The sequence below is a fragment of the Lissotriton helveticus genome, chromosome 12, assembly GCF_964261635.1.
Source record: "Lissotriton helveticus chromosome 12, aLisHel1.1, whole genome shotgun sequence".
Lineage (NCBI taxonomy): Eukaryota > Metazoa > Chordata > Amphibia > Caudata > Salamandridae > Lissotriton > Lissotriton helveticus.
In genome coordinates, this window is record NC_136073.1 from 904,889,950 (window position 1) to 904,910,993 (window position 21,044).

Sequence of the window (21,044 nt, forward strand, 5' to 3'; positions counted from 1 at the left end):
ACCGGGCCGAAAGGTAGCCCTTCAAAGTGCCCAGAGCAGAGCCCTGTTTGACCAAGGAGAGAATGAAAAGAAGAGATTCTGACAGGGAAGCAGAGAAATGGTCAACAGGCCGTTCTTTACAGTATTTAGGAAATGTTTATCATTGGCAGGCATATATACCGATTTCGTGGAGGGACTCCAGGCTGCCAGAATAAACTCAGACTTCAGCAGGAAGGTAAAAAAGCTGTCAACTGTCGCCGCTCAGTCTCCACGCAATGAGGCGGAGAGTGGATAGGTTCGGGTGGAGGGCCCTCCCCACTGCTGCGACAGAAGATCCTCCCAAAGAGGCAGCCGAACCGGAGGATCAGTGCTCTTTTGCCGAAGATCGGGATACCGGACTCTCCTTGCCCAGTCCGGAGCCACAAGGGTGACTTGGGCCCGGTCGCTCCTGATCTTCTTGAATACTCTGGACAGGAGGGGTATGGGCAGAAAGGCATATAGGAGGCCTGTGTCCCACCTGTGACGAAAAGTGGCACAGAGCGAGAGCCACCTTGGAAACTCCCAACGTGCAACACTGCTGACATTGCATGTTCTTTTCAGAGGTGAAAAGATCTAACTACTGTTGAAAGATACCTTGCACCACCTCCAGATGGAGACGGCACTCGTGATCTACAAGGCACCGGCGGCTGAGTTAATCTACTCTGGGGTTCAGAGAACCGGCCAGATATTGAACCACCAGGAAAATGCCCTGTTGTTCCAGCCAAGTCCGGAGACACAGGACCTCTTGACAGAGCATCCACGTCCCCACTCCGCCCTCGTTGTTGCAGTACCACATGGCGGTAGTGTTGTCCATGAACACCTGAACTAGCCTTCCTTTGAAGGATTGTAAGAAGGCTTACAGTGCCAACCGAATCATTCACATGAAGCTCCAAGAGGTTGATATGGAGCTTGGCTTCTGCCGGAGACCAGAGTCTTCTAATCGCCATCTCTTCCAGATAGCCGCCCCATTCCAGAAGTGATGCTTCCGTCACTACCCTGAGATCTGGGTGGGGAAGAGAGACGGTTCTGACTCTGACCCAATCACAGTTTGTCAGATACCACCGCAGGTTGTTAGCGATTCCCTCTGAAATCTGATCTAGGTCAGTGAGATTCCCCCGATGCTGTGCTCCTTGGAACTTCAGGTCCCACTGCAGAGTCTGCATGTGCCATCTGGCATGGTCCACTAGCACGATGCATGAGGCCAAAAGGCCCAACAGCCTCAGAGTCATTCTCACCGAAATCGATAAACCCGAAACTGCACCATGTTCAGAATTGCTCAGATGAAAGGGAGCGTCTGAGAGCGAGTCGGATGTGACTTAGACACTTTGATAGTCAACCCCAGCGAATGCAGGAGGTTTACCGTAGTCTGGAGGTGGGAGACGACTGCTTGGAATGAGCATGCCTTCAATAACCAGTCATCGAGATAAGGGAAAACTGAAGCTCCTTATCTCCACAGACGATCTGCGACCACCGGCATCAGCTTGGTGAACACTCGAGGGGCACTGGTGAGACCAAAGAGAAGCACTGTAAACTGAAAGTGCTCGTGGCCCACCGTAAACCACAAATAGCGATGATCGGCAGGCAGAACAGAAATGTGAAAATTGGCTTCCTGCAAGTCTAATGTTGCCACCCAGTCTCCCGGTTCTAGAGCCGACAGGACCTGGGCAAGGGTGAGCATCTTGAACTTCTCCTTTTTGAGGAAGTAGTTGAGGGCCCTGAGGTCAAGGATAGACCAACGACCTCCATCCTTCTTTAGAACCAGAAATTAGTGGGATTATCAACCGCAGCCTAGGCCAACAGAGTCTTGACTTCCTCGTGGAGTAAAGCAAGCTGATCCTCCGTCAGCCGATTTTAAGTTGCAGGCATGAAGGAAGGTATAGTTTTGAAGGAGAGGGAGTAGCCCCTTCGGATTATTTGCAGCACCCGCCTGCTGCACCCAAGGAGATATCTCTCCAGTTTTGGAGGTGATGGCGTATCCTGCCACTAACTTGGCGTCCATGATCCGGGAGGATCAGACTAGGAAAGTTTAGTGATGGAGGAGGGGCTTGTTGCTTCACCTGACTTCTGGCCACCCGACCCGCGAGGTCAGGGTTGACCGCGTCCATGGCCCCGCAGAGGCTGTTCAACTTGTGGTGTCCTCTGGCTGGAATAGGCTTGGCACGGTTGGAAGCTCCTTCCATAGCCACGAAAGGGAGCGAATGGCAGACACAGGCTGGGATGAGGTGGAGAGACCTTGGTACATGGCCGTAGCCCGCGAATCCTTGATGCGCTGCATCTGCCTGGTCGCTGAAGAGAAGGGAGCCATTAAAAGGCATGTCCATGAGGTCAGGCTGGACATCCCCCAAAAAGGCAGATGTCCTCAGCCAGGCGTGGCGCCTAACTGCCACCATCGAGGAAATCACTCTGGCCAGCGAATATGTTGTGTCTAAGCCACATTGTAAGTCAAACTTTGCTGCATCTCTCCCGTCTGTAACAGCTAGAGAGAGGAAAGCCCGGGCCTCCTCCGAGACTCTGAGCAGCACTTGCACAATCGTATCCCAAAGAGAATGAGAATAACAGCCCAAGAGGCTTGCAGTGTTTACCGGCCGCAATACTAGGCTGGTGGAAGAAAAGATCTTACCGAAGCTGTCCAACCTTTTGTATTCCCTGTCCAGAGGTGCGGAAGTGGAGGCTTGGACCACCAAGCTCTGTGGGGTGGGATGGGTAGAGAGGAAAGCTGGGTCGCCCGGTGGAGGCGGGCAATGGTTCTATTCACAGGAACCCCTGTGCTGGGCTTGGACCAGGTGCCCAGTAGAACATCTGTCAAGGCTTCGTTGAAAGACAGCAAGGTTTTTGAGGTTGAGACGCCAGACTTCAGGACCTCTGTCAACACGTTAGTCTTGACTGCCACTGCAAGAAGCTGCAGGTCCAAGACCTCCGCAGCCCTACGCACCACCATTGCAAATGAAGCTCCTTCCTTGGTAGCTAGGTTAGAGGGTGGCGGCATGCCAGAATCTAGAGAAGTGTCCAGGCCGCTGGCATCACCCAGGTCCTCATATCAGTCCAGGTCCTGATTTGGTTGTGGGATTTCTGATTGTTCCTGGCGCCCCTCCCAGTCTTCATCATCCATGCCTAACGCTTCAGAATTGGGCAGGTTGGACGGCATGGAGCTGTACGGATCTGTCAGTGTTGATGGATGCTCAACTGGCTCTGTGTCGTGTGGAATGACGATAAGGGAGGCGCCACCAGTGGGTGCCGGTGAAGCAGAGGGCATCGATGTCGGAAACTGGGCCGGGGAAGGACGCAGGGGTATGACCTGTGCCGGTCCAGATCCATGGACGGATCCAAGAGGAGGCCATGGCGCTGGGGCCGAAACCTGAAGTGCAGCAGGGTCAGGCCGCGCAAAGATGATGCGCATGGCATCAACAAATTATTTTAATTGGGTGGGGGTCGCTCCGGGCCCCGGAAAGGAAGGGAAACGCCGAGTCGACCCAGGGACCTGCTCCACAGAGTGAGTTTTTTAATGCCTATGCTCTTCTGTCTCCTTGCGCAATGGACGGGGCAAAGTCGAAGCACTCTTTGACTTTGTGTGCTTTTTATGATGCTTATTAACTGACCGCAATGACGTTGAGGTAGAAGACTTCGACCTCCTGGAGTGGTGCTTGGGCTTTCCTCTCAACCAGCAGTGAGATCGACGAGGCGACCTCTGTGGCACCAGACGCCGGGCCGCGATTAGTTGTAGGGACACCTCTCTCAAAACCTACGGCGCCATGGCCCAATAATCGGAGCACTACTTTGTGTTGTGATCGCGCTCCAGGCACAGAAGACACACCAAATGAGCGTCTACGGCCAACATGGCACAGTGACAGGCGCCGCACGGCGTGAACCCTGAGGCTTTCTTACTAGACATACCTGCACACCAAAAGGAGTTGACAAAAAGTTGAAAAAAGTCTGACAAAAAAGTGACAAGGGGTCGCTCTCTTCGACAGATCTGCGCTGGCTCGCGCGGAAAGAAAAGAACAAACGTCAGCGCACCAGGGTGGCATATATATATATATATATATATATATATATTCACTGAAAAAATCATAGGTTATAGACCATATATAGTTAGGAATTCGCATTTACAAAACCTTATTTTACTCACACAAAACCATTGAAATTCCATATATAGTTAGTTGCACTAACTATATATCGCGCACCCGCAATCCACTGCTGATGATGTCACATATTACATCATTCATGACATGGTCAGTGACATCACTGATGACATCACTGATGACATCTCAAATGACATCACTGATGACATCTCAAATGACATCACTGATGACATCTCATTTGACATTACTGATCACATCACTGATGATATCATTCATGTGATAATACGATGAACCTCTTCAGACTCTAATATAACCTTAGATACAATCAGTGTAAACAGACACTCACAGACTGTCACTCATCCATGGAGTTACTCACACACCTAGTCAGTCATGCAAAGAATCAATCACACCTCCATTTCCTCAACTATACAGTTATACAAACTTTACTTATTCAAACATATACTAACACATATTTACTCTCTTATACAATCCCTGATACAAGTTCACAATGATCCATACCGCCACTCACACATTCACTGGCTCTTATGCACAGTTATTTATATATGTCAACTCTCACATGTACCTTGTTTTACATATGTACTTACTTTGACATGTAGCACTGAGATATCCATTCACTCACCAATACACTCATGCACACAGTCAACCGCCCATACAGCTGTTTCCACATGCACTTTTGAAACCATACATCTAGTGAATCAACTGCTCACACATCTATGCACAGAGTCATACACCTCCCAGCCACCCACACACACACTCAGTCTCCCATACAAATACTTGGGCAACCAATCAATAACCCATATAGTTACTCATATAGCTACTTATCAACACATGCAACAGTTTACAGAACAACAGACATAATGATGCACAAATTAAGACAGTTTAGTCACTAACTCATGCACTCAGTGAGACACATTTAATCACTCACTCATACAGTCAGTCATGCACCTACTAAATCCTTCATCCAGACACTTATACATCCACTCATTCTTCAATATGTAAGACATATTTTAACTTTACAGAAACATACAGTCACTGGATGTTGTCATCAGTGATGTCATCAGTGATGTCATTTGAGATGTCATCAGTGATGTCATCAGTGATGTCACTGACCATGTCATGAATGATGTAATATGTGACATCATCAGCAGTGGATTGCGGGTGCGCGATATATAGTTAGTGCAACTAACTATATATGGAATTTCAATGGTTTTGTGTGAGTAAAATAAGGTTTTGTAAATGCGAATTCCTAACTATATATGGTCTATAACCTATGATTTTTTCAGTGAATTTTCAAGGTTTTGTAAATGCTAATTCCTAACTATATATGGTCTATAACCTATGGTTTTTTCAGTGAATTTTCAAGGTTTTGTAAATGCTAATTCCTAACTATATATGGTCTATAACCTATGTTTTTTTCAGTGAATATATATATATACATACATATATAAACATATATCATCTGTATATCTATATAAATACAAACATAAATGCATGCATACATATACTTATATGCATACAGATGCATGTTATTTACATGAAAGTTGAAAAAACACTAATAAAAGCAAAGCTAAAAAGCCACCTCATTACAAACAGAATGGCTTTAACTTAAACGAGGGCGAGATCTATTGCATTTTCAATGCTTGTTTACTTTGGTTCCATCAAGAAGGCATTCAGATGTGTCACACATTTGCCATAAATTCTGAATGTTAGCACTCTAGTTGCACATTAGATCACTGTAGTAAAGCTACTGCTCACCAGGGACGTCTGCTGCTGGTATTCAAAGTGCATGTTTCAGTCTGCATGTCAGAATTTTTTTAATGAAATTGAAGAGGGTTTGAGAAGTCACTCAAAATGTGCCCTAATTTTTCTTTCTGCAGCACTAATCATAATTCATATGGCAAAATATACCCCCTCATTTTGTTCCTTTTTAAATTAAATGTTTTAAGAGTTACCACTTTATTCCAATCAAGATGGCTTCAGGTGTGCCATACCTTTGTAATAAGTAGGACTGTTAGCGCTCTAGTTGTTCTTTAGAACTCTCTGGGACATTCTGTCATTGGGCTATACTTGGGCTACATCTGGGTGATATTTGGGCTACATTTGGGCTCTTTTGTCTCTGGTGGCCATTTTGGGAGACTGCATGTCAGAATTTTTTAATGAAATAGAAGAGGATTTGAAAAGTCACTCAAAATGTGCCCTAATTTTTCTTTCTGCAGCACTAATAATACCTTCTATTGCATAATATACCCCCTCATTTTGTTCCTTTTTAAATTAAATGTTTTAAGAGTTACCACTTTATTCCCATCACGATGGCTCCAGGTGTGCTATACCTTTGTAATAAGTAGGACTGTTAGCGCTCTAGTTGTTCTTTAGAACACTCTGGGACATTCTGTCATTGGGCTATACTTGGGCTACATCTGGGTGATATTTGGGCTACATTTGGGCTCTTTTGTCTCTGGTGGCCATTTTGGGAGACTGCATGTCAGAATGTTTTAATGAAATAGAAAAGGATTTGAGAAGTCACTCAAAATGTGCCCTAATTTTTCATTCTGCAGCACTAATCATACTTTCTATGGCAAAATATACCCCCTCATGTTGTTTCTTTTTAAATTAAATGTTTTAAGAGTTACCACTTTATTCCAATCAAGATGGCTTCAGGTGTGCCATACCTTTGTAATAAGTAGGACTGTTAGCGCTCTAGTTGTTCTTTAGAACACTCTGGGAGGCTGCAGTAGAACACAAAGGAATCAACTGACAGTCTCTGTCCTTGTTGGATGTACATGTTTTACTGAGAATGTCAGACTTCATTTTCACATGACTGAGAAAGATAATGTGAATTTACAGAAAATATGCTTTCAGTTTAGCTTATAGATCCCCTTCCAAACCACTGTGGGAAAATCATGAGATATTAGTTTTCTTTCAAACAATATTCATGATATCACAGCAGAAGGTTTTTTCACATGGTAAAATCACCTTAGAACCCACCACAATTCCTAAAACGAGTATGGTACCATCAACAAATGATTTATAATGTAACTAAAGTCCTAAAACCCTCTATTAACTACAATGCTTTTTAATGAGGTGCTATCATGTATATTGGTCCCAAGATGGCTGCCAACACTTCTTGGATGAAGTGCTGACAGCCAATCAGATCAGATGTGTGGTTAGGCTCCGCCCAGATATATATCTTTTTTTGAACCTAAATTACTCAAAATCAACTGGAGCACATATATTGAGACCTACAAAAGGCACATCGGGCTAACAGTCCCTACAATTTTGCCAAGTTTCGTGCAAATCCATTCAGCCGTTCGGGCTAAAAGTGAGGCCAACCGCCCTATGGAAAACTCAATGTTAAAAACACGTTTTGGGACCCCCCTTTTTTCTCGACCCCCCCTGGACGAACCCCCCCTCAATTTTCAGGGGCTGCTCAGAAACAAAATGTTCCATTTTCCTGAAAATTTCAGCCAATTCCGTCCACAAACGCCAAAGTTATTAGACATAGAATTTTCAAAAATCCCATAGAGAAAAAATCCTAACTATATATACCTACTGGCGACCGCCAGTAGGTAATATATATATATATATATATATATATATATATATATATATATATATATATATATATATATATTTTTGAGCTGAAACATGGCCCTGGCTTGTTCATAACAACGATCTGTGCTTCAGAGAGACTTTTGTATTCTATCTGGGCCTTGCTTTAAGAGCATTGATCCTGAACATGTGTGTCTTGGGTGATCCTCTCATGTGCTGCACCAGCCAAGTCATACTTCCCTTAGCACCTTGAGCTCCGCCCTCCTAAACTCAGGGTTTGCTGCAGACCTGTGAAAGGATTTAGCAAAGTACTATTCTAGAATATTCCCATGACTTCAGACAACTGTTATGTTCATTTAATCTGATATAGCGCAGGAATCCCCCTCATAGGGGTATCTCGCCGCTGAAGATGAACACAGGCAGGTCAAACCACTAATTAAAAGAAGAGGGGCTTCAGAATCTGAGTCACATAGGACTGTGAACAAAGCAAAACCAAAGGTGATGATGGACGGAGCGTTGAACATTGCAGGCACTCACCCCCAGTCAACTGATCTGGGTTTAATCCATCATCATTCTTTAGCTCACTCCACCACCCCAGTTCAGACATGGCTATATGCAAATCAGTCTGACCCTGTGCCTCATGGGAACAGTCCAGCCTGAACTGCCAAGCCATGCCTTCCCTGGATGGATTACACCCAAATCCTTATGACTGGGGGTGAATGTTTGCATTGTCCACCATTCTATCCATCAATTGTTTCTTTTGCATATGTCGCCCCAAGTTGGCAGGGTAGACGCAGACGTGGGTCCCTTGCTCACTACACCACTGGGTTCAAGCTAGCCTGGCTGATGAAGGGTGATGCCCTGAAACCTGTCCCAGGATGGTTGTTTCCGGTCCAGGAAGGACCTGGCCTAGCAGTTCTGGCTCGACTGTTCCCATTGGAGAAGGGTCAATACTGATTTGCATATGGCTGGGTCCAAACTGGGGCGGTGTGGTGAGCAAAAGAATGATGGATTAAACCTAGGTCCTTATGACTGGGGGTGAATGTTTGCATTCTCCATCAATTGTTTCTTTTGCATATGTCACATAGGAGTGTAGCGCAGTTTACTGGCAGCTCATGAAGAAACCTTTTCAATGAAATTCACAAGGCATTTATACCCCTGCTCAACTGCACAGCAGCGTTCTTTCGATCTGTGACCTCTGCCAGACGTGTTTGAGACGCTCAAGCATTTTAGCTGGACCAAAAACCTTAAACCAGGTGTGCTAAGACACCACCTGCAGCCATCAGTCCACTTGAGCAAGAATGTCCCCTTACAGTGTTCTTTCGTCCGCCCTCCTCTGCTGCAGAGAAGACTCTGCCTTCACTCGACCTCAAGCACCTTTTGAAGTTTTACATAAATGCAATAGTTTTTTGCCGGTCTGGCTAATTGTTCATGTCCTTTGGAAATGCCAACAAGGACCCGCTCCTTCCGAAGGAGTGCGTTTCCTGTTGGACCGCAGCTGGCATCACACGGTGCCATGGCAAGGCGGGTAGGTTACTGTGGAGTAAAGTGGATTCCTACTTTACCAAAAGCCACAAGAGTGATGCTTCTAGACTTTTGTAAATGAGAATATGGTCCTCTCCTTCCATGTGCACGAGGCACTGCTCTCTGATGTGCGCACAGCAGGGGGTGCTGGTGAATCTGTTTTATTGAGGGGCGTCTCAAACATTCTGCCACAATGCTCTTGACTGTGATACTGTTTTTCTAGTCCTAATGCAAGATGTTGTGCTCTGTCTATATGTTCAAATTGATTAATATGTAGGGGGTTTCTTGCTATATATAAGTGATTACTGTGGGTGGCACAGTACAAGACATTGAGCACACTGATAAAGTAAGAAGAATTAAGGGGACTCTCTGGCAAACATAGCTGAGGTGCTGGCTGTCTTAAATATACCACTGCCACCATTTGTTCTTCTTTTTGTATTTAATAATCAGAAGTCCCCTGTTTTTCCCTTGGGCAGGGGCACTAGGCAGGGCTGTCCCCTATCACCGCTCCTCTTTGCTTTGGCCTTGGAGCCCTTGGGGCGTGGATCCGCTGGGACCCTGCTATCAGGGCCCTGAGATGGACTCGTGGCTGGGAGGACCGCATATCTTTGTATGCGGATGACATCCTGCTTTATGTTGCCTCCCCGGCGAAGTCGCTCAACGTGGTGATGGACATATTTCACATCTTCGGTAGATTCGCAGTTGACAGGATCAACTGGTCCAAATCTGTGCTCTATGTACTTAGAAGCCCCGACTTCCCTGGGGTTGGCAATTGCCGGAGGCCGTGGAAGGGTTTAAATATCTGGGTATCCAAAGACTTGTCTCGATTCTATGAGACTTACCTCCGGCGTCCATTAACACGTCTTAAATCTGATGTCCAGCACTGGAAGTCGCTTTCTCTAACCCTCCGCGTGCGGCATTATTTAAGATGATGTCCCTCCCACGACTTCTATATGCACTGCAGAACATGCCAATTCCGGTAGCAGCGTCGTACTTCAAGGAACTAGAGTCTTAGGTGCGGGAATTGTTATGGGAAGGTAAACCCCCCACATTGCCACGCAAAAACTCACGTTGGGTTGGTTTGACTGTAGAATTGGGCTTTCTGATATGAAAAGGTATTATTGGGCCTCGCAGCTCGTTGCCATCAATCAATGCCGATGTAGACGGCACGACGCCCCTGCCTTTCGGATAGACCGATGCCTCCTCCGAGGAGGCGGCTTCGAGGGGGCGTTGTATCACAAATCTCCGATATCCGTTTTGTCCAGTCCGACTAAACATGATGTGCATGTATGGAAAGACGCTACTAGAAGCCTGGGTTGGGAGGGCAAGCTCACCAGGGCCACGCCGCTCTGGCACTGTGACCGGTTGGGTCAATTGTCGCGTTCCCAGGGGTTCGACAAATGGGAAATCATTGGTATCTCCAGAATTGGGGACCTATGGAAATCGGGCGAGGTCATACCATTCTCCCGATTGCAGCAAGAATACGAAATGGCCACTTCTGAACCGTTTTGGTATCTCCAAATCAGGCACGCTTTGCTTGCAGTTCTCCCTAAAGAGATTGACCTCCCTGAGTACTCTCCGCTGGAGGACAGGATCTTAGATGGTGATTTGCCTGAGAAGGCTATATCTCTCATATATAGAAAGCTCATAAACAACATGCCGGGTCCCCTAATCTGCCTCAGAAAGGAGGCTGGATGACGAGGAGTGGCGGGCTGCAGTGACGTCCCCGCGGAAGGTCACCATTTCCTCTAGACTGCGTTTGGTCCAACGGAAAATCCTTCACAGAATGTATTTGTCTGGACCCTCTTTGGTTCATATGCACTACCCCCAAGACAGTAATTGTGTACGACACTGTGGGCAAGAGGGCACCTTTGTTCACACACTGTGGGAATGTTCTATAATACCGAAATATTGGGAAGGGGTGGTGTAATAATCCAGGAAACAGGTAATAATCCAAGTAGGTTTATTCAGCAGCACAGCATCATGTAATCAGCTACAAGTCCAAGAACAACTGACATTGAGATGCAGAATGCATCATTAGGAAAGTTCTGAGAACTAGAATACCATGCAGAAAGGCCCATGCACTTAAAGGGGAAGTAATGAAATACAAGGTAACAGTGTAGGATGTAACACATCTCCCCCCTAAAAAAACTAGAAATGAAACATATGTACAAAATCATAAAACAATTAAACATATGTACAAAATCGTGAAACAATCAAGGCATATTTTATACATAGTCTCGTAGAGACATGGGTGTCTTACGAGTGCGGGAATTCTCCTTGATCCTAGAGGCAATAGAGTCACCCTTACACTTCTCCTTGAACCACCAAGGACAGATGACAGATGCTGGATCTCTGCCCTTTAATAGTTTGAAGGGACTCACCTCAGTGGTAGTATGGGGAGTTATTCGGTAGTTCCAAAGTTTCTCTCTAAGAGCATTCAACTAGTTACCTTTTTCCTTGATGGAATCAACAACAAAGTTTTTCAACACTCGATTAAAACGCTCAACCTGCCCATTTTCGTGCGGTTCATATAGGGAAGTTCTGATATGTTTGATATTACAGGACTGTAAAAATGATTGCATCTCTGACGAGACTAATTGAACTCCGTTGTCTGACACCAAAACAGAAGGACAACCCTCTCTGGAAAACACTTCCTGAAAAAACATAATAATGATCTCAGAAGTAATCCTGGATACAAATTTCACTTCTGGCCATTTGGAATGGTAATCTATAATTACCAGAGCAAAACGAGAAGGCTCAGGTAAAATATTGAAAGGACCAGAGATGTCAAAAGCAATTTTTTTCCACGGAAATTCAGGCCACGCTACAGATTTAAGAGGAGGAACAAAGACCTTCAACATTTTATCTTTGTCACAACACTCACTGCATTCTCTAACCACACGATCCACAAACCTATCTAAACCCGGCCACCAAAAGTTCAATCTAATAAGCCGCTTCATTGCAGAAATTCCCGGATGGGTCTTATGTGCTAACTTGAGTATTAGATCCTGAACTCCAACAGGTGGAACACACTTGTCACCTTTAAAAACTAAATTCCCTTCACAAAATAACTCATCAGCAACATTAAAAAATGGCATAATATCTTCTCTGACATTAGCTTTGTTGGGCCAACCTTCCAACAAATATTTCCTTAAAGTATTCAGTCTATCATCCTTCTCCTGACACTTGAGCCAAAATTGTTCAGTAATATCTTGATACTGTGTACCAATAAAATCTTGCAAATTAGACACAAAATCCACATCCTTACACCCAGATATACCATCAACCACACTAAGACATGGAAGACGTGATAGGCAATCAGCTGTGACATTTTTCTTTCCTGGTATATATTCTACAGTGAAACTATACTCCTGTAGCCTTGATGTTAACCGTGCAATTCTCGCTGTAGAGTTCCATCCTCCACCTACTGAAAGAATATGAATAAGGGGCTTGTGGTCAGTTCTTAATATGAACTTACTTCCCCAAATATAGATCCTATAGTGTTCGATTGCCCACACACATGATAGTAGCTCTCGCTCGATAACTGCATATCTGCGTTCCGTTTCACTCAAGGTCCTGGAAGAGAAAGCAACATTCCACTCTGACATACCATCAGTCTGAGACAAAACACACCCCAATCCATATAAACTCGCATCTGTAGTGATAATACACTCTTTGCCCATCCTAAAAGGTCCCAAAGTAGGTGAATTTACAATATCTCTTTTTATCTCAGTAAAAGCCTTTTCTTGCTCTGAGGCCCAAACAAACTCATTCTTCTGCCTTAACAATTTCCTTAAAGGCTCCATTTTAGTAGCAAAGTTAGCAACAAACTTGCTGTAGTACTCGCACATTCCCGAAAAAGATAGAAGTTGTTCCTTAGTACCAGGAGCCGGGGCATTGAGAATGGCCTCAACATTAGATTTTTTTGGAATCAAACCTTTTCCTGAAAGAGTATGCCCCAAATACTCTACCGATTTTTTAAATAGGTTGCATTTATGTGCTTTAAGAGTAAGACCATGGCTTTGCAATCTGGAACAAACTTCCTCAAGATGTGCAGAATGTTCATCAGTATTTTTAGAAAAGATCAAAATATCATCTTGAAAGCACTTAACAAAAGTATCAAGATCCCTGAAAATTTGAAACATTACACGCTGGAAAACAGAAGCAGCCGAAGCCAAACCGAATGGCATTCTTCTGTATTGGAATAGACCCAGGGGTGTAATAAAGGCAGTGAATTTCCTGGAATCTTCCGTCAGCTCTATTTGATGGTACGCTGATCTGAGATCTAAAGTAGAGAAAATCTGTGCACCATCAAACAGAGAAACAAGTTCATTAATATTAGGGAGCGGATGGCAGTCTATAACAATATTAGAGTTGAGAGCTCTCAAATCAATACAGACTCTCAACTTTTGATCCGGTTTACGTACGAGAACTATGGGTGAAACCCATTCTGAGGACTCTATAGGTTCAATGATGTTCTCTTTTAATAGGTCATCCAACATGTCTTTTAACTCAGACCTGACATTTAGAGGTACACCTCTTAATTTCTGCTTAACCGGAATGGCTCCATCCTTTAGCACTATTTTGTGTGCAAACCCTTTCAACTTCCCCAGTTGATCACAAAACACCTTATCAAATTTTCTGCTCCACACTGAAGTGACATCCTCTCCCCCATCACTAATGGTGTTAACCATTTCTTGGTCGCTACAAAGCTCAATAGGATCTTTAGCACGTGGATTCAACTTGATGCCAAGCTCCCATTGATCTTGCCATCCTAAAACATTTATACCTTTGATAGCAATGTATAGTTTGATGTGAGCCAACCTACCCCTGAAAGTTAGAGGGACACACAAAAATCCTTCAATGGAAATGTCGCCTCCATTAAAACTTTCTGCTAGAATATCAGATGGTTGTAACTTGGAAAAATCACATACACCTTGTAACATTTCATTAAAATATTGCTTAGTAATAATGGTCCATGGGGATCCCGAATCTACCATCAATTCAACTTCAATTCCCAAAATGTTAAACTTGCACTTAGGTGATTTCTTACTAATTGAAACAACAGTACCACTTTGGATGATAGAGACAACATATCCTGTATCCAGTTCTTGTGTTGTGGTTTCAGGAGTATTAATAGAAGAAACCTTGGCAGTAGTGGGAAAATTAGAAAAGGTACGTGAAAACCCCGCTCGCCCCTGTGTATTGAAACGCTTTTCTCTACAGACATTCGCAAAATGTCCCATTTTCCCACATATGGTACAGGTTCTATTTAGGGCAGGACAACCTTGGAAAGAGGCAATATGAGATCTGTTTCCACATCTGAAACAAGAAACTGAATTACTATTAAAATCAGGTTTTCTGAATTTGCTACTAGACGTATTCTTAATACCCACATGTGTAGTAGAAAAATGTCTTCCTTCATTTTTGGGTTTAACAAGGCATACTTCTTCCTCAACACTAGTTTTGCTAGTGTTGGTACTCTGTTTCTCTACAATGTTCATCCATTTTTTCAGACATCTCTGTGGATTTAGCAATTGCAATACTCTCTTCAAGGGTAGGGTCACCTAAACACCATAATTTATCTTGTACTTTTTTGTTTTTGACATGAACAATGATCTGGTCACGAATCATCTCATCGGCCATTGTACCAAAATTACAGCGTAAGGTTAACGCTCTTAATGCAGTGAGAAAATCATCAAACGATTCATTCTGTTCCTGTGCTCTGGTATAGAATTTAAAACGATTAAGGGCAATATTAGCAGTAGGTTTGAACCTTTTCTCCAATCTGGCAAGTGCTTCGGAGTAAACATTAAGACTATCACCACTTCCAGAAGGTAGCACAATAAGAGGTAAAGTTCTACAAATTTCTTGCCCTTCTGAGCCCAAACAGTGTAGTAAAATACTTTTCTTTCTCTCTGCACCCATTCGTTCTCCATCAATTGCCTTCATATAATTGAAAAACTCTTCTTTCCATCTTGCCCAAGGCAAGGGAGGGTCACCCTTAACTTGCAAAAATTTTGCAGGAGGATCAAACTGCATATTAATTAATTCAATGTCAGTAAAATGTGTAATAATAACACTAAGGTTAAAGAATGTACAGAAATGTAAATGTAGATAGGTATTATGAACACATTGTAGTAAGTAATAGAAGATATACTGTAAAATATTAGTAAAGTAAAATGAATACAAAAGTGTATAGTAAATAATAACAGTTGTTGAAGGAAACGTAAAAACACACTCAGCAGTAATTGTCAGTCAGAAAGATGTCACAGTATATATGTAGTATATATGGAATTACTGTAGAATTCAGAGTGACTAGGGTCATGAAAAGTCAGTTCCTTCTTGTATAAGGATGATAATAGAGTACCTTCGTTGTTCAACTGTTGTAAATGTAGAAAATTTTGAACACGCTTGTGATGTAAACAAGTTGTTTCACGAACGATTTCCGAACAAAAAGGGTCTTCGTGATTGCGTGTTGTTGCCAGGTAACAGGATGCCGGCAGAAACAAAATGGCGGCACGTTGCGTGTGGCACGTAGCGTCGTAGCGTCGTATGACGTCAGGGAGATCAGCGTATGCAGTGCGCGTGTTAGGGAACTCACGCGATGTTTGATGTGTTGCTGGGAAACACTTCCTGGCTGTGACGCTTCAAGATAGACGCGGCATTGAGGCGTAGAAAAAGGACGCTTCTTCCGTAACTTGGCAGCAAGCGGTGACGCATAGACAAGAGCGTTCCTTCTGGTATCCAGGCAGCAGACGGCAACAAATGAAACGGCGTCCACGGCAACCAGGCAACAGAATTCTCGGTAAGATCGCCGGTAGTAGGCAGATGATTAAAAGATGCAAATTGATAAATCCTATGAAATTTTGAAGGTAAAAACACGCAAATGGTTCCCAGTAGCAGGATGAAAGAGGGAACAATTATAGGAAGTAAAAATTCAAAATTAATATACTCCTGAAGTATAAAATAGCAGGATGTTCATAAAAGGGTCCAAATAAGTCCCAGTAAGAAGGAAATTGGGTTCACTCCGCTCCTGTGCTGTAGATGGCTGGAGTCCTCGTCGCCAAATTTTGTAATAATCCAGGAAACAGGTAATAATCCAAGTAGGTTTATTCAGCAGCACAGCATCATGTAATCAGCTACAAGTCCAAGAACAACTGACATTGAGATGTAGAATGCATCATTAGGAAAGTTCTGAGAACTAGAATACCATGCAGAAAGGCTCATGCACTTAAAGGGGAAGTAATGGAATACAAGGTAACAGTGTAGGATGTAACAGGTGGTACGTGTGATGGAGGAGGCGTTGGGACAACAGATACCATGTAACATCAAATTGATTTTATTGAACATTTGGGACCCCACGGACCTCCGTGCTAAGGAGAGACTTGGGTGGCTCTGGGCTTTATGGTGCCAAGCGAAACATTGCAGGTCTATGGAGGGCCCCGAACCCACCCAGCATCGCCGATTTGGCCAAGGACATGGACTGGTGCATGGTGACGGGATCTCCTATTTATGCCTCTAGGGGGTGCCCGACAAAATGATCACAAATATGGGGGTCATGGAACACTTTTGGAGGGGATATATGTGAACCACCTGGGAGCGGGGATGTGGGGGCTGCTGTAGTTGTATAGTATGTGACTCTTCTCAACACTTATAATGTACTGTGCAATGAGCTATTACTACTGTATCAATGTGCTCTACAGACACTTTGAGCATTGTAGTGCCTTGGTTGTTTACATGCCTTTTTAAATAAAAAGAATTTTAATAAAAACAATGTACACATCTGGCTTCACCCCCTCCCTGCTGGACCTGCACACCCCATGGTTACACTTATGCAGTGGGTTTGTGTAACATCTGATGGGAGGGACGTCAGCCTTTTATCGAGTTCAAAGCTGCAGTGTGGTGAGGCATCATCCGCCTACCTGTCCGGTGGCCTTCATCAGCTCTTAATGTCACACATTTTGTCGACATCGCTCCCTTAAACCCTCCTCCCCCAGCACTCTTCTACCTAAATCTCTAACTTGGGAAGGTGGCCCATGTTTCTTTCAGTTTCATTTGCACTCATTATTTTATAGCTGCACATTCTTGAATAGTTCAACTGTCTCCCTTTCTCACCATGAAACCTTGGTCTTCCAGACCCATGTGAGTGCAAATTAAAAATCTCCTTTCCATAAACCATCGTCAGCGTCTGAAGTTTAACTCGCTGATGCTTGCTATTCCTTAAGGGGTTGATAACACTCGCATGTTGCGATCACTGCTGGTCATTTCTTGGTTGATCCTGTCACTTTACAAGCGCAATTCATATGCATCTCTTGGTGAAGAGATGGTTGCGACTGACAAGTAGCAGAAACTCGCTGTGGGCGTGCCCTGGTCCAGAAATGAATGGAAGAAGTGGGGTTCATTGGCATGGGGTGTGTGTAAGATCAGTCTGTTGAGATATGAAATGTCGCTGTTTACCTTAAAATGGGAAGATCAGACACTATGCAGCTTTCAAGTGAAGGAGGCTTCACATTGGAGAAGCACACTCACATGTGCGCAGGTGTCCTTTGGAGGGACCCTCATAGGGGGTCGAAGTTCTTTGCTAGCTGTGCTGTTTCACAAACTAATATCTTCCCCTTGCTTTTCCTGCATCCTCTCCCTCGTGGCCCCTCAGAGCTATAAGCGAGCCATAGGCGAGGTTAGTGCACATGTTCTGTATGTTCGTGTTTGCGCATGGCTGTCTTCGGATGTCTTATATTTTTGCCGTTTTCTGTCCTGTAGCATACATGTTATGGCATGTGCTTACCATCATCCTATTTTCTGTCCCACTCTCTTCTGCTTTTGGTGTAAATCCTCTGGTGTTGGTGGTCTTCCACAAAACATACCACAGGCAGTCTAGGGGAGCACAAATGTGAGATGCAGAATCTGTATGGAAGTCGAAAGGCACCGTGGTACCCCTCAAGTGGAAAAGGCAACAAGATGCAGTTGAACCGATCAACCTTATGGTGTGCATAGGAAGTTACTCTGAGAAGAATATGGACAGCAGGGTTTTCAGATGTGCTAGGGAAGAGGTGTCTCATCTTTAAAGATAACAGATGTAGTCATTGGCCCTAAAGGTTCCTACCGGCACGCTGCCCTTTTCCAGTCTTCGCTTGGTGCTAGTTCTACAGTGGGAAGTTGGTCTGTGAAATTCCAGTTCTGTTACCTACTGTTCTCTGTGACTGCAGCCTCTTAGATATAGATTTGCAAATGTCATTCTTCTCTCGCTGCGTCCCAAATTCGTATTTTTTGCTCAAGAGTTCGTGATAAGGTACAGGGTCCCCCTGGTCTGCAAAAACTGCCTAATGAAACATTGCTACATTTTTCCAAAAGAGGAATGTCTTCTGTGGTAACAGAATTTTTGTGTTTGCTAAACGTTGTCCCCAGAATGTTTTCCAAAGTAACATCTCCAAAACTATTCCACATCATCTATGGTGCGGACCGTTCTTTGGCCATAACAATCAACTGGGAGCCATCGCGCTCGAGACCAGAATATGAACATGTTTTCACATTCCCCTTTTATTTAATAGGAATGATTTGCTTATGCCGCAAAGACGATTCCCCAGCAGAAAACTCTTAAGAGACATTACTCTTACTTATGGCCGGGCATTAGGTGGGCGAAGCTACCCACCAACACAAAAGTAGTAAAGATACAACACTGGTAGGCCAGAGAATTCTTTTAGAGCGATGGTTGGCTCTCTTTAGGGTAACGGAACAGCAGTCAAGACTTACAGACCTAGTAGTCCTGCGTTCACATATATCCCTCAACCTGTTTGTAAACTATGCCACAGGTTAACCTTGATCTGTAGTCTCAGTGCTTATTTGAGGAATTCAGTCTTTCCTGTTAGTCTCCTGTGAGTAGTCCTTCGATCATCTTTTAGTTTTATTTAGTGGTGGTAGAGGGTCCTGGTCTGTGGGGAGCAGAGAATGCCCAAGTAAAAGTAATTAGATGAAAAAGTGGCCACCTTTGAAGAATAGATGACCCATTCCTACCTATAAAGTCTTGGCAGTCTGCTGGGAGCTCGGGGTATGTCTAGAAACCTTTTGTCATATTTTATTCAGAGGATGTATCTCTGGAGAATGGTTATTGGAGGAGAGATACATAGATCGCTCCAGTGGTGGCTCACCCATATCACTCTAACTAGGGAGCACATTGTCGATACAACGTGTGCTTCCTGCTTTCGGTTTGTCAAGTGGGCTTGTTGTTAGCTCCCCATATGTTGCAATGTCTCAGTCTTCCTTCTGCTGTTCATGTCACACGGTGTCTTTCTATTTACTTTATCCTAATAGCATTTTTGAGGATTTGATTTGCTACCATTGTGTTTGCCTGTTTCAGTAAGAGGTAACCTCAGCCTTCTGCTGGCCTGTCACGACTCCTCATGGACCGTTGAACCAGTGGCGGCCTCGGATACAAGTAGCCTTCGAGGGCCTGTAGACGGATAGAAGCGGCTAAAATTGAGTTACCTTATTGACTACCAATAACTACTGGCTGAACCCCCACCAGCCTCTTCTAAACACCTGAAAACCAAATGTGGTTGTGTTATTGTTATTGAGGCATCTGTTTTGTTTATGTAAGAGATGTGTTATTGTGTCTCTTTCATTTTTGTGTGGATCCATCTCTCAATTGTTTGGTGATTTTTTTTTCTCTCCATCCTCTGGCTTTTACAGGTCGACTGTTTCTATTTATAAAACATATTTCTTTTGTGCTGTTCGGGCGGGGGGTTGGGAGTGTGGGGGGAGCATGGTACAGAGTATCTATCCTATTGTTTAGAGACTGATGATGATGGGTAGGACATAGTCTTTGGCGCAGAGAGGTTGCATAAGGTTCTGGAGTGCCCCAGGTAGCGATGTGAGCCTGTATTTTTTCTGTTGAATAGTCATTCACAACGGGAATGAGGGAGTGTGTACAGATGTCTCCATAGGAGTAACTTGGGAAACACCATAGGGATGGATGCGTGTTTGCGTGTATGTATCGAAGTATTGGTTGGGCCCAGTGGATTACGTGTGTCTATTCTGAGTTTTATTAGGACTAGAACATATTTAGCTGAAGCTGTTGCTTTGAGGCTGTAAACCTTAGACTGAATTGCAAGACTGTGAGACTTGTGTCTTCCAAGAATGGAGCAGGCGTTGCGATCACTGTTCGACAGCGATCATTGTATCCTCAGGTGCTAAGACGGGGCAGCTGTCTTTCCAGAGGGCAGTACAGATGTGCATGGTTCTGAGAGACTAGTCACTGATTGTAGAGACTATTGTTAGAAGGCGTCCTGAGAGGATGGTTTTGTGGTGTTTCTGGATAAGAGGTGTGAGGATCGTGTTCAAAGTTTAAAAATCCATCTGAGTGACATTCAGGGCTCTGTTGACCTAGAATAGAGCGTCCTCTAGCTCAGAAAGTGGTGAGTGTTTGTGAATCAGTTTAGCCCAGGTGATGACATGGGGTCGCGTGTTCCCTTGAGTCAGCATAATGTGCACCTTCGGGTCTGGGAGATGGGAAGCGTATGCTGCCCAGTGACTCGTGCTCTTAATCTCTTTGCAAAGGATTATGTTCTGTTGAAAGATCGTCCAGAAGACGTCCCCAAACCTCCAAAGAAAGCCATGGACTACTCTTCGTCCAGCGATGAAATTGAGAGCAGTGAGGATGAGGACGACGAAGGAGACACTGACCGGCAGGACGAGAGCAGGGACAGTTCTGGTGCCAGGTAAGGAAGATGTGATGCAAACACACCCACCGCCCCAACAATTCCCACCCCAAGGTTGATTTATGCTCTTATTTAAGTCCGGTATAAGCAAACATTCACTGAGCCAAAAGGTCTGGATTGTAACAAAAGTTGT

The 21,044-nt window shown here is 44.2% G+C and overlaps 1 protein-coding gene across 3 annotated transcripts in view; it reads left to right on the forward strand.

The window, feature by feature from the left end:
* Positions 1-21,044, forward strand: part of MINK1 (misshapen like kinase 1) — a 631,604-nt gene that overhangs the window by 503,215 nt on the left and 107,345 nt on the right. For all 3 annotated transcript variants that reach the window (XM_078670621.1, XM_078670619.1, XM_078670620.1), the window contains one exon: positions 20,751-20,911. In XM_078670621.1, the coding sequence (XP_078526747.1) occupies positions 20,751-20,911 (161 nt within the window). The remainder of the gene's footprint in view (positions 1-20,750; positions 20,912-21,044) is intronic.